Genomic DNA, 27,951 nt, shown 5'->3' on the forward strand with positions numbered 1-27,951 from the left:
ACAGACATTAGTAGAAATTCAAGGCTGCATGGTACTTAAACCTGATTAGATATTTGTTTGGGGATAAACAACAGATAGTGGAAGGTGGAAGCTTAGTTGGAAGTTGTTAACACTTGAATGAATAATATTGTCCACCTGACAGTAGTAGAGTGTGTAAAGGCTGGTTCAGCACTGTTTGTGGCAGTGTTTTTGTCACCCTGAAAAATACATTTGTCGTCAGTCAAAAAATAATTAATCAGTCATTTTCATTTTTGAAGAACGTTTGAACACTTCAGCGAGGATGCATTAAGGAGAGAGCGCCTTCCTCTCAGACACACAGCGGGACACTCAGGGCTTCCTATGGTGGCCGGCCAATGCCTGGCCATGGGCAACGGTTCCATAAAAGTCCCGCGGGCTGAGGAGAACAGCTGCCTGGCCTCCATCCACACAGACCCCCCAGGCCTGGACAAAGACATCCTCAGGTCAGAATAAAAGTTAAAACCTTGATGAAAACCTATTGTTGGATTATTGTTGGTTTAGATCAGTATGACCTCTGAATTCTGAATGTGGCCCAGATTATTTTACCTCTGGAATTGGTAAGAGGTTGATACAATGTACAATGTTACTTGTATTTTAGCAACATAAATGCCATACATGTAAAAGATCCAGTTTCTCGTTTGGTTTAATGGCTTCTTAGTCTTTTTTGCTGTAATATAGTAGCACATAATTTCTCCTTGTCTGGAATTATCAAATAGAAAATGGGCATCAACATGAATCATTGGAGAAACCTTTCATTTATCCTGGTTGACCTCTATTGTTACCATGACAACGTAGTATTTACACATTTTCCTGGGTAGACCTGAAATAATCTTCATAATATCTATCAATCTATAGATCCTACACATCCACTGAACGTAGAGTCTGAAAGTAGACAATACATTTCTTGCTAGAAATCTAATCAAATAGCATTATAATGGCTAAACTATACTATCATTCACTGACACTGGCCATAAGAAATCAATAGGAAAAGAAAGCAACAAGTCCTCCAACTCATACGACCAAATAGGTCGATTGTTCAAGCGCTTATTACGACCAAATAGGTTGTTTGTTCAAGCGCTTAATATGACCTATAATCACGTTTTAAAGTTTTCGACCTCTAGTGCTCCCGTTGATTGCAAACGTTACAGAGGGTCGTTTATTCACAAATAACCCTCTCTGTAAAATCCTAAATTGTAGGATAGTTTGGCCATTAAAATGCTTTTTGATTAGATTTCTAGCGAGAAGTGTATATTGTACTTTTAGAATCCACGTCCAGTGGATGTGTAGGTTTAGTTTGATAGATATTATGAAGATGATTTGAGGTTTCGCCAGGAGAACGTGTATATGCGGCAGCTTCCATGTAAAGTTAGCGTCAACCCTCACGGGGTGAAAATAGTATTTCCGGTCTCAAAGTTTTCATAATAAAACCAATGATCAAATGATTTAACAGTGATATCTGCAGTACTCATCCACTAAAAAACATCAGTTTATCCTTGTTAATTACACAACATTAATTGGTTTAAATTGTGTACAATGCTTTTGTGTTTTTCCCATAGGTTTTTCACTTTCGATTCTTAGAGACACATTTCTTTTTTCAGAGGTTTTGATAGGCTAAAACATCGAACTACCCATAATCCTGGATGTTTTAGCCGCAAGGCACGTCGGGATATGGTGTTTATGCGATATGAAATCGGAAAACATTTAAAAAAAATTCAATAATACTTTATTCCGAGTGTTCTTGCTCTTTGGAAGTCATCACATAACGGCATTGTAATACACGGTTCGGCTGCATTAAATATTACACATCTGCCGTAGTTCTTTATTTATAGAGCCCTGATTAGAAGACTTCTAGACAAACTGGAAGAAATGCCACGGAAACTGAATACGTGACGTGGATCATAAATATATCAGCAACAACATCTTCAATTTCTCTTCACACAATACGTCTCCTTGCAGTATTAACACTAATTCGGCTGACTTTTATATTTGATCCAATTGGTAGATAGGCTATATTTACACCATAACGGTGCACAGCTGATAGAAAGGGACTTGTAGTTTTTAAAGATATTACTGATTTACTGAACTACCTTTCCAACTCCTCAAGCAGTTGACTGTTACAGGTCTATACAGGTTCATGGTACAATGCATAAGCTTCAAATCGACAGACTGAAACTGTATTTTTCTTTACCGTTCTGTTTTAATTTCACAATAAAGTTAATAGTAATATTATGTTTGATATTATTATGTTTTATTAACTAGACCACTGGTTTTTTAACCCACACCGCCTAGTGGTTGAAGCACGTTATTGAATTTAGTTGTTGAATAAGTTATATTTGATGAAAACATTTAAATATTAAGAGTAGCCTACATACAAAATAGGGTGAAAGTAGAAGGTCAATGATAGAAATATAGAATAGAAAATATCAAGAAGATACTGTAAGTGATCTCTACAATAAAACAGTTTAGTGCAGGACGTCCAAAGATATTAATAGGAGGATGTGCAAAACAGACAAACTAATAAGGCTTTATTTAAACATTAAAGAATACTTTAACCTGTTAACCTGTTATGCACGGCCCGCCCGGTACCGGGCGGAAAAACACGTTATTTGCAGGAAACAACGTCTAAGGAATGTTAATATTTAATAAACTATGAATGTTTTATATCCATGTAACGGGAAGAAACTCAGCTAACTGATCTTTTTAATTTTCTTTTCCAAAAAAACCCCACAATGCTAGCACTCAGCCTCTGAATTAGCCACATGCGAAAAAAATTAACCTGAAACGGCACTTAAACTCACTCATAACTCCCTTATTACTTATCCTAGATGCAAAGCCAACCACTCGTTTTTGGTGTCCTGGAGACACTGAATCTGTGGGTGCCCTCCTCAACACTCAGTGATAAACATTCGCGACGCTATAAACGAAAGCGTACATCATAACATGTGGAGCTAGGTAGCTAGAAACGCTAACATGGCTTACCTTGGTCAAAACTGGTCTTCAATGGCATTCAAACGATAAAAAAACGATACTGCAGTTAATCCATAGGTTCATCCTATGTATCTGTGCCTTCTTTGAAATTATTTCTGATAATCCATAAGCAATAAAACGGCTTTTTAATTTCCAAACTCCAGAAGGACAAAATCTGCAAAAATAGTTTCATTTCTAGACGCGTAGCCCCCACCTTTTCTCTTTACAATGAGTGTGTGAGTGGGCCTCCCCCTTCGATTCTATTGGCTCTAACGGTCAGAAAGGTGTGTCAACGATCCCAATCGAGTAAGGGGGGCCAGAGATAGGTCAAATCCACCCAAATGACCCCAGAAGTGGGGGTTTTTGGCTAAATCTCTCTAAAAAGGTCAAATTTCACTTGTTTTGCATCAATCTTGATACAGGGTACTTATTATATGTTGTACTTTGGATTCCTAAAGTTTTTAGTCTACTAACCCATCATCCAAGGGTAGTTTTCACTATCTGTAAAAAATAATTTTTGGACGGACACTATAATTTACAGTTTTTTACTATGTAAAATCTGAATTTTCTTTAAAATAAAAAACATTTATATTGATTCTGACACTTCTACATCCAACTCACAGATGTAACCTTGCTTTGATAAAAGAAATTATTCATATAACCCTTTTAGAAGTTAAGTTGTAGTCATTTGTTTTGGGAATGTCATTTTCGAGCCTGAAACATGAAAAACAGGCTCGGTGCTTAACAGGTTAAGCCCTAGAGCCCCCTGTACAGGGGGCAGTGGGGTGTTTTTTCACGAAACTGTGTCTCAGGGCTTCTTAATATTTAAAAACCTATTAATGTGTCATACCCATTTAACGGGAAGAAACTCAGCTAACTGACAATACGAACCATTTTTACCGAAACAAAACACAAGTCTCACAAGAAGCGTCTAAATGAGCCCTGAGCGAAAATATGCTAACACACTTAGCACAGAACTCAAGGTAAAAATTCCCTTATTACTTATCGTAACTGCAAAAACAAGATATCAGATTAAAGCTGAGATTCCACAGATTCTATAGGTATAAGTATCATCACTGAGCGATCAGAACTCGTGACAGGGGAAGCAAACAGACGTCACAACACGTAGCATTACGGAACATTCACGGGAGATCGTCTCAAATTAGCTGTTATTCTGATCAATAGTCGTGTTCAATGGCATTAAAATGATAAAAACGCCGCTGAAGGTTAATCCATAGGTTAATCCAATGTGTCTGTGTCACTTTGAAAGGATTACTGATAATACATCATTGCATTTTTATGTAAAAAACGGAGATTTCATATTATTTTTATTTTTATAAATCTCTCTAAAGAGGTCAAATGTCACTTGTTTTGCATCAATCTTGATACAGGGTACTTATTATATGTTGTAGTTTGGATTCCTAAAGCTTTTAGTCTACCATCCCATCATTCAAGGGTGGTTTTCACTATAAGTAATGTTTTTTTTTGGGCGGAGGTAAGAATTTACCTTTTTTTACAATGTTCCATCTGAATTTACTCTGACACAGAAACATCTATATTGATTCTGAAACTTCTACATCCAACTCACAGATGTAACCTTGCTTTGAGAAAAAAGATTATTAATTTAACCCTTTTAGAAGTGAAGATATGGTAATTTGTTCCGGGAATGTCATTTTTTAGCCTAAGACCTGAAAAACAGGCTCAGGGCTTTTAAGTTAAGGTCTTCTTTTGAATAAGAAAAAAACTTTGGGGGTATCCACAGATAAATATTAAGTCTGACAAAGTACTTAACGTCTAATATATTGCATAGTTTATTTTGGCACTTGACAATCACCTTCCATGAATTTGACTCAGGTGTAACTAAAGTCTGATTTAAGGGTTGTATATATTTCACATCATTAATCAGAATCTGCAAAGTAACAAAACTAAATGTAGTGGAGTAAAAATACCAGGTTAACCTCTGAATTGTAGTGGAGTAGAACAAAGTAGTACATGCTGCTGTAACAAAAACATTTCCCAACTTGGGATCAATAAAGTATATCTTATCTTATCTTATCTTAAGATGATCGATAGCTACTGCCATATTTGCAGAATGTGCCTCTGAACCTTGACAAGTGCATGTTTCAGGCTTATCAATTAACAACAGGAGGGGTCACAGACATACGACCAGCTGTTAAATAAAGCTCTTCTGACCTTAGCTGTCATGTGGTTATATTAATGCTGCCCATTATGGACACAAACAATTTTCACCCATTTATTAATTATGTTTTAAATGTGATAACACCACTGTGTTTCGTATCCCCTAAACCTCCAGGGGTGTAAACAGTTTAATACTGGCAACTTCTAATTGTGGGAAAAACGAAAACGTCTTTTAAAACTACAATTCCCAGTAGAGACGTGCCATAGAACATGTTGCGAAATGCACAATAGCCAGCATGTGTAGTTCTGGGGGGGGGGAGGGCTGGGCTGGACCCGTCCGAGTCCAGTTTTGGATAGTCTGCCGTGGTTCCATTCCATTTCAAAGAGCTGTTTGACGCTCGGCGCAACCTTGTCACACTGCCACTCCAACATCCATTCACAGAGCTTGAGGACGAATCACGGGGTTTGTAAAGCAAGGCGGATGTTGTATCCCCAAACGATAGCTGGGGATTCTGGGTAGTGTAGTGTCTTCGGAAACTCTGTAGTGTCTAAACTTCGAAAAAACGATTTGTTTCTCCGAATCGAAGGTTAAAAACACAAAAGCATTGTACACAATTTAAACCAATCAATATTGTGTAATTAACAAGGATAAACTGATGTTTTTTAGTGGATGAGTAATGCAGATATCACTGTGTAATCATTTGACAGTGAGGGGAATACTTCCGGTTTTATTATGAAAACATCGAGACCGGAAATACTGTTTTCACCCCGTGAGGGTTGACGCTAACTTTACATGGAAGCTGCCGCGTACTGTATACACGTGGATTCTAAAAGTACAATGAATATACACTTCTCGCTAGAAATCTAATCAAAAAGCATTTTAATGGACAAACTATTGCACAATTTAGGATTTTCTAGAGAGGGTTATTTGTGAATAAAAGAATCTCCGGAGCGTTTGCAATCAACGGGAGCATGTTGTTTCTTACACGACCACTAGAGGTGCTACACTTTAAAACGTGACTCTGGGTCGTATTAAGCTGCTGAACAATCAACCTATTTGGTCGTTTTTTGTAGGAGGACAGGCTGAAAGAAAGAAACCTAGCCATGTAGCAATTTGAGAGGATGTTTTTGTGAACATACTACGTTTTGCCCTGTGGACCAATGTGGCTATTACACGTTTTTTGTGTGATTAATCATTGAGCCCTCGGTGGGATGTCATTGGTCTTTGCTTTACTGGAAATGTCCCATAATTCATTATATTACATTACAACATCTGTTCCCTTTATAACCAAGCCTTCGATCTAACCTAACAGCAAAATGTGTTGTTTATCAATAATTTCATCATTGTTATAAAACCACTCAATAATATGGTTCAGGTTTGATTAGCTTTACCTTCAAAAACAACTTGATTAACCAAGAATTACTACTTGCCAACTTGCCAACTTCTAGTTTATGCTTAGGAAATGTCAAAAAAAATAGTTCATTTAAAAATGAATAAAGAGCTTCCTTATGGATGCTACTCCAACTTGTAGCACATTTTACGATGTGTATTAAATGTATAGTCATTTTTCCGACATGCATTTGGTCCAGCTAAGCATTTCAGACGTTGTCTGCTCTATGTTTGTAGTGTAGACTGAGTCGGTGTGCAGTAGTGTGGTTTTGTATTCAGTGATGGAACTGATATTGCTCTTCAGGCTGCGGATCACCCAGCTGGAGGAGGAGCTGGCCCGTCGGGATCAGGAGTTCCGGGCCCAGGAGCTTCAGCTGCAGTATCTCCAGAGTGAGCTGGAGGCCAAGGTCTCCCAGGTGGACAAGCTCCAGGATGCTATTGGCTACAACAGCAGTCTGGGCTGCTCCCCCCAGCCCCGGCGCCCCCGGCGCCCCCCCCGCTTCAGCGTCATCAACCAGGCCCCCAGCCGCTTCCACAGGGTGGCTGTGGAGGTGCACCGCCGCCTCAGAGCCAAAGAGGGCGTTTCTGCAGAGCCTACCTCAGAAAACTTCTGCGGGGGGTTCAGAGCAGCTCACACCCCCACTGTAAAGTCTGTCCGCAAAGACTCACAGTAAGTTAACGGGACACTCCACACATTAACATTAACTTTTAGAGTGGTAGAAAACATATTCCCTCTGAAACTTTCAAAAGAAACCCAAAATCAGCCCACCGGGAGTACAAATATCTTCATTTTCTTGTTAAAACTGACTTTTGGGATCCTGAAAATGTCATATGGAATCAGCATCCTCAATCATCCCCAAAACCACTCAGAAATTGTCCAAATCGGCCAATCATTATTATCTACATAAGATATAATGCTACTTGCTATCAACAACACCCTAAAGTCTTTACGACTCTACCTAGCACCTGGATTTTTGTTTGACTAAGACCACAAATCATATTCCCTGGTGTGTAGAAAAACAGTCTATAGAAAATGTCTTACAAAATCATTACTGATGATAAATCTAGAAAAGTATTTATTACGTCATCAACAAGCTTTTACTAAAAAAACGGTGTCGTTGTCATTTAAATGTGATCGACCAAAACAGAAGACCTTTGGTAGAAGAGTGTGTTTAACCCCCCCTCACACACACACACACACACACACACACACACACACACACACACACACACACACACACACACACACACACACCACAGACATACACACCCCACAGACATACACACACACACACACCACACACACACACACACACACACCACATACACACACACACACACACACACACACACACACACACACACACACACACACACACACCACAGACATACACACACACATCTGAAAGGCTGTATTACCATGGCAGGATAATAGAAAGACATGGGCCAAACAAAGGGCCACTGAATCTAGATGCAGGATCTGGGTCATTATGAGCTTCAATTACTCAACCTCCGCTGCCTGCTGCTCTCAGATCCATTCAGACTCTCATGTCCACTGAACGCACCGCACATCATCTGTGTGATGTGCTAATCAGAGACGCACAAAAACACCCACTCAGGGAAATCTGCTGAATAAATTCAAAATGCACACATTAATGCAGTGGCTTGGAACCAGGACCCATATTTGCAATATTTTATTGTAGCAAACACGTCTGGTGAAACCAACACATAATTATACATTACTGTTTAGATCACATTTGGTTTTGTAAATAAATAAATAATATGCTAGCATATAAAGGTATAACCTATGATGGGCAGTGGCATGGGTGAGCTTATAACATGCATCCTGGAGTAACGTGAAGATATCACTTTAGAATTAGAACTAGAATGTAGTTTCACAGTAATACAGCAATGCTTCTGACAATCACATTTTCAAATGATCCTGCCCCACTGTCAGAATGTTCTTTAGTGGCCCTATCACGCCCGACACTATGTATATGTCATATGGGACTCTGGGCAGGGGAAATGTACCTGACCAAATCAAGCAAAACACGACATAAGTGATTTTGCTGAGGTCCTCCATTTGGGCTAATCAGAGAATCGGCGATGGAAACCTGAAACCCTTTGGATGCATGTCATCTAGCAAACTTAGTGCTGTGTCTAATACAGAATCCTCTCCTGTGGATGAACCATGAAGGTGTGCAAATAAATGAATAGCAGAACTATTTTACAGAAGTCAGTCCTTACATAATACAATACAGCAGAATATAATACAAAATATTACATATATATAGCGACATGTGTTTTAATAAATTGGTTTTCATATGTCTCTGTTGTGTGCCAGCTAGGTCAAAACTTGAAGCTACGTGTTCATTAGCTGTTGATCACATCATTGGCTGTTTTGTATGCAAAAGAAACTGATTAACTGAAGGAAGGCAACCTATATTGTTTGCTCTCTGCTGCTTCCAGTGCAAACAGCAACACTGAGCTAAGCTTACTGCGTGCTTACTGTGGCGTTCCTTGACGTCGCATACGGAAAAGACCATAGGTGACCACCTTTATTGGTTGGCAGCTAACAGGATAACAACAAAAACATAGCTAGCATCCTGCGTGAGGTCTTCATATTTAGAGGACAAAGGCTTTTGTATGCTGTAAAGGTTTTTAAACCCCTGAGGTAAATGTGTGATGTGATATTGGTATGGATAACTAACATTGAGTAGACTTTGGTTATCTCTGCTTATTCCTGAATTCCAGAACCAAGAAACTCATCAACAGTGCCATCATGAACAATGACTTTCTGAAGAAGCTGGAACCGCAGCACATGAGGGAGATGGTGGACTGCATGTACGAGAAGGTTTACACCGAGGGACAGCTGGTCATCCAGGAGGGGGAACCTGGAAACTACCTCTATGTCCTGGCAGGTAAGCTCTGCAGAGCATGGATCTGATGCAACTAACACTGTCCCATTTCATGTTAAAGAGATGTTGCTGGACAGTTGATAGGGATGATATAATGGTAGGGGTGATAGAAAGGTACGGATGATAGAAAGGTAGGGATGATAGAAAGGTAGGGATGATATAATGGTAGGGATGATAGAAAGGTAGGGATGATATGAAGGTAGGGATGATAGAATGGTAGGGATGATAGAAAGGTAGGGATGATATGAAGGTAGGGATGATAGAATGGTAGGGATGATAGAAAGGTAGGGATGATATAATGGTAGGGATGATAGAAAGGTAGGGAGGATATAATGGTAGGGAGGATAGAAAGGTAGGGATGATAGAAAGGTATGGATGATATAATGGTAGGGATGATAGAAAGGTAGGGATGATAGAAAGGTAGGGATGATATAATGGTAGGGATGATAGAAAGGTAGGGATGATATCATGGTAGGGATGATAGAAAGGTAGAGATGATATGAAGGTAGGGATGATAGAATGGTAGGGATGATAGAAAGGTAGGGATGATATAATGGTAGGGATGATAGAAAGGTAGGGATGATAGAAAGGTAGGGATGATATGAAGGTAGGGATGATAGAAAGGTAGGGATGATATGAAGGTAGGGATGATATGAAGGTAGGGATGATAGGATGATATAATGGTAGGGATGATAGAAAGGTAGGGATGATATAATGGTAGGGATGATAGAAAGGTAGGGATGATATAATGGTAGGGATGATAGAAAGGTAGGGATGATATAATGGTAGGGATGATAGAAAGGTAGGGATGATAGAAAGGTAAAGATGATATGAAGGTAGGGATGATAGAATGGTAGGGATGATAGAAAGGTAGGGATGATATAATGGTAGGGATGATAGAAAGGTAGGGATGATATAATGGTAGGGATGATAGAAAGGTAGGGATGATATGAAGGTAGGGATGATATAATGGTAGGGATGATATAATGGCAGGGATAATATAATGGTAGGGATGATATGAAGGTAGGGATGATATAATGGTAGGGATGATAGAAAGGTAGGGATGATATGAAGGTAGGGATGATATAATGGTAGGGATGATATGAAGGTAGGGATGATAGAATGGTAGGGATGATAGAATGGTAGGGATGATATAATGGTAGGGATGATATGAAGGTAGGGATGATATAATGGTAGGGATGATAGAATGGTAGGGATGATATGAAGGTAGGGATGATAGAATGGTAGGGATGATAGGATGATATAATGGTAGGGATGATATAATGGCAGGGATGATATAATGGCAGGGATGATATAATGGTAGGGATGATATAATGGCAGGGATGATATAATGGTAGGGATGATAGAATGGGAGGGATGATAGAATGGTAGGGATGATAGAATGGTAGGGATGATAGGATGATAGAATGGCAGGGATGATATAATGGTAGGGATGATATAATGGCAGGGATGATATAATGGTAGGGATGATAGAATGGTAGGGATGATATGAAGGGATGATAGAATGGTAGGGATGATATAATGGTAGGGATGATATGAAGGTAGGGATGATAGAATGGTAGGGATGATAGGATGATATAATGGCAGGGATGATAGAATGGTAGGGATGATATAATGGCAGGGATGATAGAATGGTAGGGATGATAGAATGGTAGGGATGACAGGAATAATGAAAGGCCGGCCATCCAAACATCTGTATCCAACAGATGTGTAGATGAGTGGAACTGTAAGGTGTGTTTGCTCCCTGCAGATGGCCTGCTGGAGGTCTTCCAGAATGGGAAGCTGCTGGGGGAGATGCGTCCTGGAACTGCATTTGGAGAGCTGGCCATACTGTACAACTGTAAGAGAACAGCCACGGTCAAAGGTGAGGGGAGCAGCCATTCTTTAAATAAGTCCTGGTCCTTTATGTGTGTCTCCTCTGGGATCACACTCCCTGGTGCTTCAGTGTGTATGCTATGGCGTGTGTGTTGACAACCATATCCATATCATTTAAGACACCTCCATCTCACAGGGAGTTATTAAATATACCTCAAACCTACTCATCCATGTGTCACCAACTCTAAAGATATGATAATATTATCATGCTTATAAGCTTTAACTGTACACCCAATATGTTTGAATTAACATTTGATGGAAAGACAAAATTATTTTTCACAATGCAACACGAACATTTTAGGTAAACATGGGGCCTGCAGTGTGTTAAATGATAATCCTTTCACTCATCAGCTTGAATTTGAATACATTAATTTACATTTAAATTAGGCCTTAATAACATCTATTGAATAATGAATTGCTTTCATTATGACTTGAAATGATGACTTGATAGTTGAGTTGTCTTTATCTTAGCTTAGCTTTTGATTTGTTCTTGTTAAATATCACAATATAAATATTACTTTGGCACCTGGAGAAATTATAACACGTTAAAAAATAAATGTTGCTATAAAATGTTTGGTGTTATATTTGTGCAATCAAATGCAGCCGATCAAAGATACCTGAAGGTTAGCTGTCTGAAATCTATTTAAGGATTAATCCTCATTTTGTTTTTAATAGTTGCACACATAATCTTAAAGAAGTACTGTAGTTAAACAAAGTTTAGTTGGAATGTTCTGCCTGTGTTTGTGTGCAGACATGATAAATGACAATGAGAATGCATGAGAAAACAGCTAGCTCTTTTCAGAAAACATATCTACAAAATGTTCCAGGACATGAAACAATGCCAGTGTTCTTGTCTGGCTCAGAAATACAGAAAACAATCCCCCAACATGATCATAATAGTAATTCCAGTACATCTGCAGCATGTTGTTGGACTGAATACAGCATAGGAATACAAAATAAACTAGAGAATGCAATTCCTGAAGAAATTGCTAGTGGGAATGCTTTATGCTGAAAAGCTGACGCTAAACTGCTATGCTGAAATGTAATGTGTAAGAAGAAAGTGAAGAATTTAGATTGAAATGATACATGAACACAGGGGCCTTGAATGTGTGATGAGTGAAGAAAATAAAGTATAAAGGCTTGGAAAAGCAGCAGAATATTTGAACTGCAAACTTTTTAACTAACTTGATGGTGAATGATCTATCGCCATGGCAACGGCATTTGATGACACCCCATAATACGCTTAGATGCGTTGATGGCTGCATCGTTCACTGAAGTTATGAGAAAACCGTGTTTCATGGTGAGCATTGTGTTGCCATGGCAACGGCATTTGAAGAAACCCCATAATTGACATAGAGCTGTTGAGGCATGGACCGGTGATATACAAGTGAAGATTGGGGGACGATTGGACCGTGTCCATTGGACTTACAGCGACATCGTGTTTCATGGCGAGTGGTCTGTCACCATGGCAACGACATTTGATGACACCGCATAATACGCTTAGATGCATTGATGGCTGCATCGTTACCAAACCTGTGAAGTTTTGGGTCGTTTGGAACATTGTGTGTGTGTGAGTGAGAGAGAGAGAGAGAGAGAGAGAGAGAGAGAGAGAGAGAGAGAGAGAGAGAGAGAGAGAGAGAGAGAGAGAGAGAGAGAGAGAACAGTTAGAACTGACTGCTGTCAGTTGGAGTGATGACATCATCGTGTTCCATTACACAGGTGTTTATAGTTGAGCTCTGTAGAGATCAAAGGTTTGCATTGTTCTGAATGAGAGATAAACCTCTTACATGTGAACGTTTTGTGGAAGAACCATAACAGATATCTGTGAAATTTCAAAACGTGAAGCATGTCAAGGAAGTTGAGTATCTGAAGTGTAATTTCGGGTTAATAATGTGGCCTTTTTGGGAGTTTAACTAAAGGTGTGCGGCTGCTGCTGTGAGGAAATATCAGCCTGAAATTACAATGGACTTTAATGGAGACATGTTGAACGTTTTTGTCACTTCATGCCCTCAAGAGGCATTTTGTTTAATTATTTTGCTTAATTATTTGTCCTTTTTCAAGCTACGAGATGTTTTCCTACGTTTGTCATGAGAAATTATGTCTCAGGAATGTAGGGTTTGGGAATTATGGCAGTTTTATAAAGAAATATGAAGGCAAATTTCAAGATTTCCTACCCTCTAGCTGTGACATCACGCACTCTAGTTAATGTTAAAATCTGAAGAAAACCTCTTTAACAAGGTCTGAACAATGTTTAATATCTCTAAAAGTAAGAATCAGATTTAAAAGTTGTGTTACACAAATAATGTCAGAAAGATGTGTAACATTTTAAAGTTGGAATGAGGTTTCTGAGTGAAAGTATGAATGAACAGTTAGCAGTTGAAGTCGCATGAAGATTTATTTAAGTCTGAAGAATTTCTCCATTGACTTCCATGTTAAAAATGTGATGTATTATGGGATGTATCTCTGGAATTATGAAAGTTATGAATGAGAAAAGTAATAGCCATCGATTCCCGACCGAGTTGAACGTTTTGATGTTTGAACAGAGTTTCTGCGATGTTCAATGCAGGAGGAGAAGAGGTGCAAAATTCCGGCGGAATAATAAAATGTTTGTCCGTAGAATAACATTTAGTTGGAATGCTGTATCAGCATTCCAACTAAATAAATAGTAATAAAATATATAAGCAACTGATATGGTAAGCAGATAAAATGAATGATTCATTCTCCTCCAGCTGTGTCCCAGTCTCACATCTGGGCTCTGGACCGGCAGACTTTCCAGACCATCATGATGCAGAGTACACAGGCGCGCCATGACGAGTACTTCAGCTTCCTGTGCAGGTAACACAGCTCTGTGCCCCCCCCCCCCACATTTGTTAATATTTTAAAGCAAAAGCAGCAAATCTTCAAATATTAGAAGAATGTGCTGCCAATAAATGTTGTGTTAACCCCACTTTAAGTTATTTAGGTAAATTAAATATAATGCACGATAGTTTTATCCATACCAAATCATCTTATTTTAAAATGCTTACCTGAGTATTGTTTGTCAAAATCTGAATGTATAAAGTAATTAGTAAATACATCTCTAAAATAAATGAAGTGGAGTAAAAAGTAAAACATTTGCTTCCAAAATGTAGAGGAGTAGAAGTATAAAGTAGCATATATACTGAGATACTCAGGTCAAGTGCAAGTACCTTAAATGTGTACTGAAGTACTTGAGTAAATGTACTTAGTTACTTTCCACCACTGCACACCTGTACAGGTTTAAGACTGACTTTTGCTCAGACACTCTAGGTGAAAAAAATACCAGCAGTGCTGTAGTGGCTGGTAAAATTAAAATGTCTTCATTTCATAATGAAGACATTGAGTCTAAATGCTATCATTATTAAATCATCAAAATCCTGCATGATATACCAAATACAAAGCCTTAAAGACCATTTTTAGTGGCAGACAATTAAGTGCATTGTAACATTTCCTACATTTCTATTATTTTGCAGTTTACTGTATATGATAAATCCCAACATCCGTTAAAAAAAGTGTGTATTTGTGTCTCTGTCAGTGTGTCCCTTCTCCGTGGACTGCCTGAGGAGAAGCTGGCCAAGGTTGTGGATTGTCTTGAAGTGGTGAGTATTTCACACTGACGTTTTGTAGCATATTTCTACATTTTATCAAGTTCCATACAGTGTCTGTTTCTGATTTAAAGAGAATGACTGACCTTCTGTCTTTTCAGGACTATTTTGAAAAAGGGGAGTATATCATTCGAGAGGGTGAAGAAGGAAACACTTTCTTTATTATTGCAAAAGGAGAGGTGAGATATCTGCACAAGCCTGTCAAACTGTCCTAAAGCCTCAGTATTTGATTTATTGAAGTTCATTTGCACGATTCATTTGCCTTGAAGCAAATAAATTAAATGTTATCATGATAATATATATATAATTTTATTTGTCCGGAGCTAATTTTTCTGCAGTAGTTGCGTATTGCAACAGAAAAATGCAGAGGGCAATTTAAAGTGGACCTATCATGCTATATTTGAATAATATAGTGTAGGACCATACCTATATAAGGCATATTTATACTTTTTTTTTTTCAAAATACCAAACAGATCATGCATTTTTAGCCATGCCTCATTTTGCTCAATTTGACATTTTTTAGATCTGTTTTAGCAAGGGCAGATTCAGTGAGAACAGCACCATCTACTGGCCTGGCATATGTACTACAGCGTCTCCAGCGCTTTAGAACGGCAATGGCCGTTGCTGTCTCCTCCTGATTGGTGGAGTTGGCCCAATAGCCGTAGCGCCACCGTCCTGACGTCAGGAAAGTGTTCAAATCTGGATCAGTTTTTATCAGATCCGTTGCAGCCCCTTTTTTAGAGATTTGGGTATGGAGGAAAATAGAGAGGGTTGTGTTTTCTGACACTTGGTGAGTTCCCTGGAACACATATTCATGTATAAAAGACGTACAAAAGTGCATTTTGCATGATAGGTCCCCTTTAAATGACGAAACATCTTACTATACAGTGTTACCCTTAAGAATCATAGCTGCTCATAACTCACCTTGATGCTACAGTATATGACATATGATTGAGGTATTTAGCTTTGCATGTAGAATATGATTCTCAAGTATAGGAAATCATATATGTTTAATACAAAATGTCCAGTTATGCATGATTATGTATGATTTAAGCTGAATATTAGGTCGCATATACTGTATATTGCCTCTACAGCTTGTATACTGACTGACTCCCATTAGAAAAGAATGATTGTCTCAGTTCAGTTCTCTCTGTAGGTGATTGTCACTCAGAGCACAGAGGGGCTGGCTGAACCACAGGAAATCAAGACGTTGGGAGTTGGAGATTACTTTGGAGAAAAAGCTCTGATCAGGTACAGACAGGACTGAGGACACAGAACTGCAGAACTGTAAAAACCAACACCTATTACCCTCAAAGCTCACATCACATGGTATTCAGTGAGCACCAACTCTCTGAAGCTCATGCTCCGTGTTCTTCTGGCAGCCATCAATGCTCACTTGTTAACACATTACCAGTTGACCAGTGAAACCCATGAAGATAATAATACTGCTTTTGAGTATCCTACCTGTCCACTGTAGTGAGCGGTTTGCAGCGGTGGAAAGTAACAAAGTATTTGAACTCAAGTATTTTACTTAAGTACTTTTTTTTACTCTACTACATTTATTAACACTCCAAGTTACTTTGTACATATTAAAACACATGATCTGCTGATATGGTATAACTTCAACACTAAAATGCTCTTATATGGATAAAAGAGGATAACATAATAAGGCAAGGCAAGGCAAGTTTATTTATATAGCACTTTTCTGTATGCGACAATTCAAAGTGCTTTACAAAACAAATTAAAATACTTTTTATGAATAAATACAGTAAAAACACATTATATAATGGCATTTTACAACAGGCATTACAAAGCAAAGATAATAAAATAATAAAAATAAACACCACAGGTATACAATACATGTTTAGAAGGCATACTGTAGTTCGAATATGAGCAGCTCAATTAAAAGCAGCGGCAAAGAGATATGTTTTTAGTCTCGATTTAAAAATGGTAAGCGTTTCTGCGGACGTGCATGATTTGGGTAGTTTGTTCCAGAGTGTCGGGGCATAATAGCTAAATGCTGCCTCTCCATGTTTTGTTGTTACTCTCGGAACCGATAGCAGACCCGTCCCAGAAGACCTGAGGCACCGTGATGGCTCGTAATTGTGTAGGAGTTCATCAATATACTTTGGTCCTAAACCATGTAATGATTTAAAAACTAGCAATAGTACTTTAAAATCAATTCTTTGGCCGACTGGAAGCCAATGTAAAGATTTCAGAACCGGACTGATGTGATCCACTCTTTTAGTGTTAGTGAGGACACGTGCAGCAGCGTTCTGAATCAGCTGCAGCTTTCTGATGGATTTTTTTGTCAGCCCTGTGAATACACTATTGCAGTAGTCGAGTCTACTGAAAATAAAAGCATGGATAAGCTTTTCTAAGTCCTGTTGTGACATTAGTTTTTTAATCCTCGATATATTCTTCAGGTGATAGTATGCAGACCTAATGACTGTTGTAATGTGGCTGTTGAAATTCAGGTCTGAGTCCATCACTACACCTAGATTTCTGGCTTTATTAGTGGTTTTGTAGTCTGCCAACTGAAGCTCTGCGATTACTTTTAATCGGTCCTTCTTTGCTCCAAAAACAATGATCTCAGTTTTTTGTTTGTTCAGTTGGAGAAAGTTCTGAGTCATCCAGTCAGTGATGTGCTCAATGCACTTGCTCAGTGTTCTAATCGGAGAATAGTCTCCTGGTGTGATTTCAAAATAAATCTGGGTGTCGTCTGCATAGATGTGATAGCTTAGATCGCTCTTTTTAATAATTTCAGCCAGAGGTAGCATATAAATATTAAAAAGCAAAGGTCCTAAGATGGAGCCTTGAGGAACCCCACATGACATATTTGTCAAAGTTGATGTGTAGTTGCCTATTGAGACAACGTTTTTTCTGTCCTTTAAGTAGGTACTAAACCAATTTAGACCAATAACCATAATATATAATAATTTGAAGAGATCCGTTGTCGTACTCTTATTACTTTTGATTCTTGAACTACATTTAGCTGATAATACTTTGTATTTCTATATTACTCTGAAATGGGTCATTGTGCTTTTACGCTTTTACGTACTTTAGGTATATTTTGATGTTAATACTTTTTTACTTTAATTTAAGTAATATTTTGAAATCAGGACTTTTACTTGTAATGGAGAATTTTAAGACCATAGTATTTGTACTTTTACTTAAGTTAAGGATCTAAATACTTCTTCCAACACTGCGTGTTATAATATTACCAATTAACCAGTGAACCCATGAAGATAAGAAGGCTGCTTTAAGTAGCTCCACTGTCGAGAGCAGTTTGGGCCAGTTCCTTGTGTCTGGGTTGACTATGGGTCAGAGGAGACATGGGACAAATCCTTCTGCTCATCTGAGCAGAGATCTAAGACATGTCAGAGGGGTGCTCCACAGAATGTGTTCATGTGTGTTGTGTTACGTTTGTTTACAGTGAGGATGTTCGCTCAGCCAACATTATCTGCAATGAGAACGACACACACTGCCTGGTGGTGGACAGAGAGTGAGTACATACAAGATGTTTACCTGATATGTTATTGTGTACAGCTGGAACCAAAGCTTATATTAAAGGCCATTTTAATATACGGTAGATGAAAATGTAAAGAACAGTAATATATCCTCATCTGTGTTTTGTTACTGCTGTTTACTCTTTCATTGCTGCAACCAGTTATTGCTGAAGATGGATTGAGGAGCATGGAAGGTTATAATGCCAGCAACTAGTTATTTATTTTGAACCAACCCTGGGTAAACTGTCAGCAAGATCCTTATGTTCTGCTATTTAGGTTGAATTGAAAAACCTTGACATTCAATTTGGCAATAATCTTTATTTATTTATTTATATGTTTATATGTTATAATAAGAGGTCCATGACATCAAACGCTGCAGTAAAATCCCAGAGCACAGCCCTTAGTTTCCTGTCATCCACATGAACTAACATATGTAATTATACAGTGCTACTCCAACAGTTCAAGGAAAAAAAAACAAATGCATAACACCACAAGGGCAGGTGCAAATGCTCAGTCTTACAAAAATCGTTACAAAAGTAGACCAATGATACAAAAATTACAGGCAGGCAAATTAGGTAAAGGGTAAGGCTTTTTTATTGTGTTGCACTGTTGGAGGAGCCTGTGACCTAAGATTTTCATCGTCATAACTACACTGTAGCTATGTACGTATGACTAATAAAAGCCTTGAACCTTGAACATAAAGCATTGTCCAGGGAAAACAGGCAATGGTTAAAAACACAGGCACTGGCAGACTATGGTACAAGACAAAGGAAAGCTCAGGCTCATGGCTCAAAGACAATCTGGCAGCAAGTAAATGCTCTGGTATAGATAGGAAGAAGCTGATCAGGGAATGGGGAGCAGGTGAGTGGATCTACTGACAGAAGAGCAGGAACATGGGAGAGCCGGCTCAGAAAGGACAGCAGTTACAACACAACACAAACAAGCAAACTAAATAAGAATTATTATAAAATAACAGTTAGTAGCCTGCCCTTGTGCGACAGCGTGCTGTGCTTTTCCATTCAGTGCATTTGTACTAAAATAATTTAAAGTATCTTTATCAGAACATAAGGTTTATGCTGTATAAGTTATGTGGCTGCAAACCAGTTAAAGGTAATTTTTTTTATAGATAGTATTGCATGTACCACACACAAACACATACCCTCAAACACGACACACACACACACACACACACACACACACACACACACACACACACACACACACACACACACACACACACACACACACACACACACACACACACACACACACACACACACACACACACACACACACACACACACACACACACACACACACACACACACACACACACACACACACACACACACACACACACACACACACCAAACTAAAGGTTGTTAATTTCCCCCTGTTACCCCCTCTAGCAATTTCAACCAAATGGTGGGAACCTATGAGGAGCTCCAGGCTTATCTGAAGGAATATGTAGATGAGCTTTCCAGGAGTGATGAGAGGAGAAACGCCCTGTAAGTGCACCATGACAGAGTCAGTGTATGAGTAAAAGCAAACAGGGGCCCAAATGTGACCATATGTCCCCTGCTGTTCCTCTCTCAGGCCCCACTCCCCTCATATTGACTCTGCAGAGGCCCAGGAGCTGAGGAGGCTGAGGGAGAAGATTTCCCTCCTGCCTTTCAAGGATCTGGAGGTCATCGCGACTCTGGGCATGGGAGGGTTTGGACGAGTGGAGCTGGTTAGCTTCAGTAACACTAGTATTCATTATACTGCAATTTATTTATCTGGATAATGTTTTAACTGCCAAACCCTGTTCTTGTTATTTATTCAACTCAAGTCCCTTTGTAGTATGGTATCTTTGAGCAAACATATGACCAATGGATGAAAAATAAGAATATTATTAAAATATATCTGCAAAATTAAGGGGCAGTGTTTGTGACCTCATGGCAGGTTGGGTCAGAGGATATGACAGGGTGAGTGATGAAACATCTAATCTACTTCATGGAAAAAAGTTAAATGTAGCATTAAGCCGTTCTAGATAATTATGGGAAAAACATGAGATTTCCTGAGGCTCTTCACTATAATCAACGTATTTTTCCTCGGGAGGCTATTACAGGGACAGTGTTTATAAATGAAGGCTAACTCCTCTGTTGCGTCTCAGGTAAAGCTGAAGGACGAGGACACCACGTTTGCTCTGAAGTGCATTAAGAAGAAGCACATCGTCGACACCAGACAGCAGGAGCACATCTACTCTGAGAAAAACATCCTTCAGCAGACCAACTCTGCGTTCATCATCAGGTGAATCTCATCACACATGCAGGTGTAACCACACCCTGATACCTTTTTGTAAAGATATGCAGTTGTTGTCTGCTATCTGAGCTAGTGGAAGCACAAAAAGGTTCAAGAGAAGAGGCTGGAGGATTTTAGGCAACACTAACCTCCTGTATTCCGAAAGGAGAAGATGAAATGGGGGTGGTGGTGGTGTTTGAGCTTCTCTGTGGAGTTGCTAAGGAACCTGCTGGGAGAATGCTGCTGACCCGGGTCCATCCACTGCACTGAGATTTATCTGGACTATGACTTTACAGAACAAAGGCTTGTGTGAGCAGTGTGTTGACTGTCATTGAGAGGAAAGGTCAGCCATCATGTGATGTTCACTCTCCTTCACTAATACTGTACCACACTCCTCCTTACACTCCCTTTATTCTATATCAGTTCAGAGGTCTTTTACTATCAATTAAATCTAAGTATGTCAATTATATTTAATGTGTCTTCATGTGTTGTAAAGTTCATAGAACAAGGGCTTTTCTCTGAAGAGTTGCAGCAGTATTTTTGATCCGCAGCTTCACTCTGTAAACCCTCGTTAGTCCATAGAAGTGCATTAGACACATTATTATTCACCATTAATATTATTAGGATTTGCATTACCAATACAAGACATCGATACCAATAAAAAGCATGAATGCAGTTTTGACTAAAGGTGCACCTCAAATGTACAGAATATTAACAGGGTAGTAAGCTAGCTGGTTGGTGATGTTTTTAACGCGAACAGGAGTTAACAAAGAGTCTGTTGGCTGCATTTCAGGTTATTCCGAACATATCGGGATGATAAGTTTGTCTACATGCTGCTGGAGGTGTGTCTTGGTGGAGAGCTGTGGACTGTGCTGCGGGACATGTGAGTGTAGGTTCTTTTGCTACATTATAAAGAACTTTATTGAAAATATGCGTAGTAACTTAAAGGGGACCTATCATGCAAAATGTGTTTAAACATGTGTTTAAAAAGCAGGAAGTAAAAAAAAGAACTCACCTTGTGATAAACCTGCAAGAGAAAAAGCATTTGAGCTCCATACTGTTTCAGAAATAATCTTTGATGTGGTTTAGAACAGGATGGCGTTTTATCACAGCAGAATTTAACTTTATCTCCGGTAGAATTCTGATCAGGCATTAGCTCCGCCTCCTCTTTTTCAAGCTAAAGACCCACAATCCGCGTTTCTCTTACAGGGCTGCAAAAGAGGAGTATGAGCAGTATGAGGCATGCTACAATGAGTGAACTGTTTGGTATTTTAAGCAAAAAAATGCAGACATGTTTTGTATAGGTATGGCTCTATAATATATCTTTCCAATATAGCATAATAGGTCCACTTTAAAGGATTAGTTTACTCAAAATCACTAGAAGTAATAAGTCAATTTATTTTGAATGTTGTTAGGGAGAGAGCATCTGTATGCATGCACACACAAATACATTCACAGGAAAAATATGGCGACGTAGGGAAAATTGTTTTGTAATATCTATGACATCTAACGAAACACTTTGATAATGGCATACAGCTATTCTCAGAAATTCTGAGATTGAGATTTCCTTTTTGCTGTGTTTTGGTCAGCCTCAGGTGAATTCTGTTTACAGCGATATGCTTCATATTTCTGGTGCTCTAGTCACAGTGTAATAGAATACTTAACTGGGAACATGAGACCATAATTAGATGAGTAGGACAGACAATTTACAATGTTGGCAGCTGTGTTTCAGTCTGTTGCACCAATAGACTATGGTTGCACATGTAAACCATCCACAGTGCACTGACAAACCCTGGAGAACATCCTGGCATGACTGCAAGGTGAGAATTTAACCTAACAAATGAGGGGTTGGGTTGGGAATGCACCATAAATGTGAGTTGCTATCTATCTCTCCACATGTACCTACATCTAGAGTCCAGACAGTTTTACATTTTCGATGAATTTAAAGGACCAGTGATGACATTGAATCTGGCAGAGATTAAAGAAATGAATCAGATAGGTTGACAAAATAGCAAAAACCAACCCACCAATTCTCACCACAAGTGTTCTCTGAAGCAACCATGACACATTGAGATCAATATGGAGTTGTAACAAACAAACTGTACACAAAATAACATTATGTTTGGAAGAAGACTATGGTATTGCCACGTGCTTCTGCTGTATAGAGCTCAATATCTTTTCCTGGGGAGCCCCGTTGGTGTAGGGCTTAAGATGCACAACACCCTGGTAGTTGTCCTAACTGTCTTTGTGTATTAATGGATTCCATTCCTGTGTGGTTCTTTTCTTAACCTACCAGGAGCTATTTTGAAGAGCCCACAGCCAGGTTTTGTACTGGTTGTGTCTTAGAGGCCTTTGATTACCTCCACACTTTGGGCATCATCTACAGAGACCTGAAACCTGAAAACCTTCTGCTGGATGCTGAGGGTTATGTCAAAATGGTAAGCCACTTGTTTTAAATCTTTTTTGTAATATTTAAAGAGTGTTATGCAATGTGTATCTAAATTATTAACATATATTCTTAATTCCTCTGTGTTTCCTCAGGCAGATTTTGGCTTTGCTAAAAAGATCGGCCTTGGAAAGAAGACCTGGACATTCTGTGGGACTCCAGAATATGTGGCCCCCGAAGTCATTATGAACAAAGGTCATGACTTTGGAGCTGATTGCTGGTCCTTAGGAATCCTCATATTTGAACTTCTCACTGGCAAGTAAGTCAGTCAGTCAAATATATTAGCTTTTTACAATCTTAGATGCAACGTTTGATGAAGGTGAAGTTGAGTGTACTCAGCATAGCAGGTCAACATTTGATTTAAGCTAACATGTTTCAATATATATATGCAGTAATAAAAGCATTTAACTGTAAGGTGCCCAACTAAAAGAAGGCAACACGAGCAAGATATTTCACCTCCTCCCTACCACCCTTAATCCTAAAAGTGCTTTATGCGCACAATTAAATTCAATCTAGTTGATAGTGTCTTTAATTTGATGCATACTTGTTTGACTACAAGTTGTTTTTAATTCATTTATTTGCTTTGTTTCAGACATTAAGATTTTTAAATGGCATAAAGCCTGGAGGCATTTGAAACAGCTTCCCTGGCTCTGTTTAAAGTTGAAAAATAAGTCAAAGTCAAAGTCAACTTTATGTGTACAGACAGAGGATTGAAATACCGTTTCCCACAATCACAAATATAAAACAAATGTATATATATATATATGTATATGTATATATACACAGAATCAAAGACACATTTTTACATGTGCACACATTAAGACCTAGATAAAAACACAACAATCAATATATACAAAATAACAGTCACTTCAATATTTAAGAATGTACAATAATAAGCATGTTAAATGAGATGGATTTAGTTTTCATAATCTCTTAGAAAGAAAGAAACCATTTTTTTTTTAACCAAAATGTTAAACCCATTCTTTCATTAGTGTAATGATCATTTTACTTCCCAATAAACAGGAAATCTGTTTCTTCTGGGTTTTTTCCAGCCCTCCCTTTGCAGGCACAGACCCCATAAAGATATACACCATGGTCCTCCATGGCATTGAGAAGGTTGACTTCCCTAAAAGAATAGGGAAGCGTCCAGACGACCTTATCAGGAGACTCTGCAAGTACGGTGAATCAAGAAACAACTTCTGATATGAGGATGATAGTGCTCTGTCATTTAAACAGACAATTAGGAAACCACTGTGTAGATGGTGGTGTGGAGCAGACCAGGCAATATCATTCAAAATATTAAATGGATGATTATGTTGCAGTCACACTGATGTCCTGTCCACATTTGCCTTTGTAGCCAATGTGCTAGCAGCTTGTAAGTTTTGATGCTGCTGCTATGTATATTCAGCCAAGTGTTATACAAATATTATCATGTGAGTGTGTTCCTCAGGGTTAATAAATTGGACTAATATAAAATGTCTTCCGCTTCCTATCAGGCTAAATCCAGTCGAGAGGCTGGGAAACAAAAAGAATGGCATCATTGACATCAAAAAACACAAGTAAGAAACTTCCGCTTGACTGCTCATAATTTAATTTAATTTAATTATATTTAATTCAAAACTGTGATGTAAAGTTCTGTTTAGCTGCATGCTACTGGCAGCATGCTAGTTAGCTTGACATGTTGTTAGCTGGTAATGTAAGCTGGTGATGTGCACCAGATTATAACTTGCTTTTTGAGGCAATAATCTTGGGGTCCCAACTAAAAAAAGTAACAATTACTGAGAGGGGGTCCATCTGATGTCCCTAAAGACTGACCTGCACTCCTATAATGGCACACAATATGACAACCTGGTTCTTATCTTTGATAGAAATGTCAGAGGACATACCAGAGGGGTTGCCAACTGGCTATTTGTAAGACGATTAGAAACAGGTATTAATGGTGGTGGAATCACTAATGGATGAAGTTGCTTTGCAATGTATTCCTTAGGTGAGGATAGGATTAAAGGGCGCAGTTAAGGTGCACAAGGTCAGAGAATGATGTTTAAAGTTTTCTCATAAAACTAACGGCTGTTGCTAAGACTTGGGAAGCTACAGTAGATACCCAATGACTAGACTACTGAGCAGGCCATAGCTGCCAGGTGTCTATCAACAGATTAGAACCAAATATGTTGGATTTCTGTACCCAAACTTCATCAGGTCCCCAGCTATAGCCGTGGTCTTGACATAAAATCTCGAGTCCTATAGGTCCGAGATCGAGACAAGATCGAGACCAAATGCAGTCGATTCCGAGACAAGACCAAGACCTTTAAAAAGTGACCGGTTTGTTTCTACAAAAAAAAACTACACTAAAACACTATTTTATACTACAGAGACTTAATTTAACTTCAGTGCCTCATGGGGGGTTAAGTTGAAGAACTGGCTCACTTTACCCCACAGCCACTTTTTTGGCACCATTCATGCTAATCTTTAGCTAAATGATTTACATGGTTTTACACCTTGCTAAATAACCAACATGTATGATACATATTTTCAGAGCTGCATACATTTGCTATGGCAAGCAGAACATGGTTTATTGTACACCATATGCTTCTCTCCATCACAGCCAAATAGAAATGATGGGTGCTTCCTGAATCTATGTTCACATGACAACATGTGCACAGTTCCCTAGATACAGGGGGTGGGTCATCTTTCCCCACTCTACCCCACAGGGCATTATGATGAGTTTAAAACATTGTTTAAGATCAAAACTTGACTTTTCTAGGAATGCTTATCCAGCGGTTGGCACATTTTATTGTGTTTTGTTGCAACAATGTAAGATCTTTATATTGTCACAGCGGCATTCATGTTACTCAGAGATTTACCCAGGTAAAAAAGTTACAACACTGGGGTTGTATCCTGTAGCCTTCAAATAAGATGTCACCCATTTAGATTGTTTTATCAGCTATATTGCAGAAATGTTTAGAGTGGAAGACATAAAAAGACATAAGCATACAATCGTGATTAGGTTATAACCACTGGTTGAAACTAGTAGGTGTATTATGTGGTTTTGTAAGGGATAAAATCAATATGTGCTGTAACTTTAAATTAATAACACTGTTTTATTCTGTTCACGACATTGTCGACACACTCGACTTCCTGTCTGTCTGTGTTTGTAGCATTAGCATGTAGCTAATATTATTTTGTGTACGTGAATATAAGGAGAACGACACGTGGTGTTGCACACTAAACACACTGTCTTCAACTCTCACTTATTGACGCTGCAATATTATTATTAGGGAATGTTTAAATGACCAACAGATATTAGAAGATTGTAACTAACATCAGAAAACGACAGGCCGTGCCTTGGACCCGCCCCCTGTCGATGCTAAGCCAATGGGAGAAGACTACAGATGATAAATATGTGACACAAACAGGAAGCCGGTCTCTTTCTCATCCCCTGCAACGGAGAGAGCAAGCTTGCTAACCATTTTGCAAATTCATTGTATCATTGTACCATTGTTTTATTAAATGCTGTTAACTTGTAAATAAGCTTCCTGGACTCTTTTCAGCTAATCCTACCTTAGATCGTAGAAAACCCAACAGTTTCTAATTATATTTCAACCAGCAATAATCTGGTTTAAGGTTACAGTCTGTTCTATTTAAAATAAAGTCCAACCCTGAGGTTCTTTTTGTTCTATCTGTTGTAAAGGTGGTTCCAGGGCTTCAACTGGGAAGGTTTGAGGCGTCACAAGCTGCCGTCCCCATTGAGGAGAGAGGTGAGACCATGAGCTTTGTTTTCTAACATGGCGCACTGACAGACTGTTCCGGAACAATCTGAGAAAACCACTTGCCATTCTATAAACTTTACAAGAATGCAATCTACTGCTTTTATTTTATTCATGGAGAAATCTGCCATGATGTTTACAATATTATTTGTGACCGATAATGGAAAATGTAGATTTAATGAAGGTTAAAATGCTGATGGGATACATATGGTAATAGCATAGCTATAAATTAGCAACTACCAACTGAACTAACTGTAGGACAGCGACAGGTTTGAAGAAATTTTTTGAAATGGTTGAATTACAGTGTGTTTTATAGATTTTTGGTGCATGTAAATGGTCTGCAGAGACTAAAATCCCTGTTATCCTTCCAGAGGGAGTTTCTCTCCCACACACTCCCCACCCTGCCTAAAACGGCCCCATTGGACTCCTTTGTTTACTTCCATAACAAAGTGACATCACTAAACTGTTGAGTTACCCTGATCTACACATACAAAAAATGATACATTTTCTCATTAGGTTTTTGAGAAACAACATTGTTTGAAGTCTCCTTAGTATTAGATTCTCACACAGTCATATGTCATGTGGTCATGGGGATGACGCTGGGGGAAAACATTGCAGTGGTTGTTCAACGTACAAAGTGCAAGACTGACTTATTTAAGGTACTGAGTTACAGTGGTTTCCTAGCTGCATGAAAGAAATCAAACTGTCCCTGACATGTGTAAATATTGACCTATTAGTATGTATTTTAAGGAAGACTGTCAGTATGCAAACTGAACTGGCCAAATGTCCTTGATTAGGGTGTGCACGGACAGAAGGAATTCAGCTCTACCAATGAGGACACTGTGAATGAACTGATGCTGGCAAAATGTATTGACTTCCTGATGATTTATCTTGCTCCTCAGCTGAAGGGCCCAATGGATCACAGTCATTTCGACTTGTTCCCTCCTGACACAGAGGAACCTCCTGATGAGCTGTCTGCTTGGGATAAGGACTTCTGA

The 27,951-nt window shown here is 38.8% G+C and overlaps 1 protein-coding gene across 1 annotated transcript; it reads left to right on the forward strand.

Annotated features, from left to right (window-relative positions):
• Nucleotides 1-339: 339 nt before the first annotated feature.
• Nucleotides 340-27,951, forward strand: LOC117492035 (cGMP-dependent protein kinase 2). The gene is made up of 19 exons (XM_034142170.1): nt 340-461; nt 6,819-7,184; nt 9,269-9,435; nt 11,204-11,317; nt 14,058-14,163; nt 14,882-14,945; nt 15,053-15,130; nt 16,108-16,202; nt 18,388-18,456; nt 19,870-19,968; nt 20,057-20,192; nt 20,616-20,752; nt 21,537-21,626; nt 23,040-23,181; nt 23,285-23,448; nt 24,242-24,364; nt 24,686-24,748; nt 26,878-26,944; nt 27,856-27,951. The coding sequence occupies exons 1-19, from the start codon at nt 340-342 to the stop codon at nt 27,949-27,951; spliced, it is 2,298 nt and encodes a 765-aa protein (XP_033998061.1).

Source organism: Trematomus bernacchii, unplaced genomic scaffold, assembly GCF_902827165.1.
Source record: "Trematomus bernacchii unplaced genomic scaffold, fTreBer1.1, whole genome shotgun sequence".
Classification (NCBI taxonomy): domain Eukaryota; kingdom Metazoa; phylum Chordata; class Actinopteri; order Perciformes; family Nototheniidae; genus Trematomus; species Trematomus bernacchii.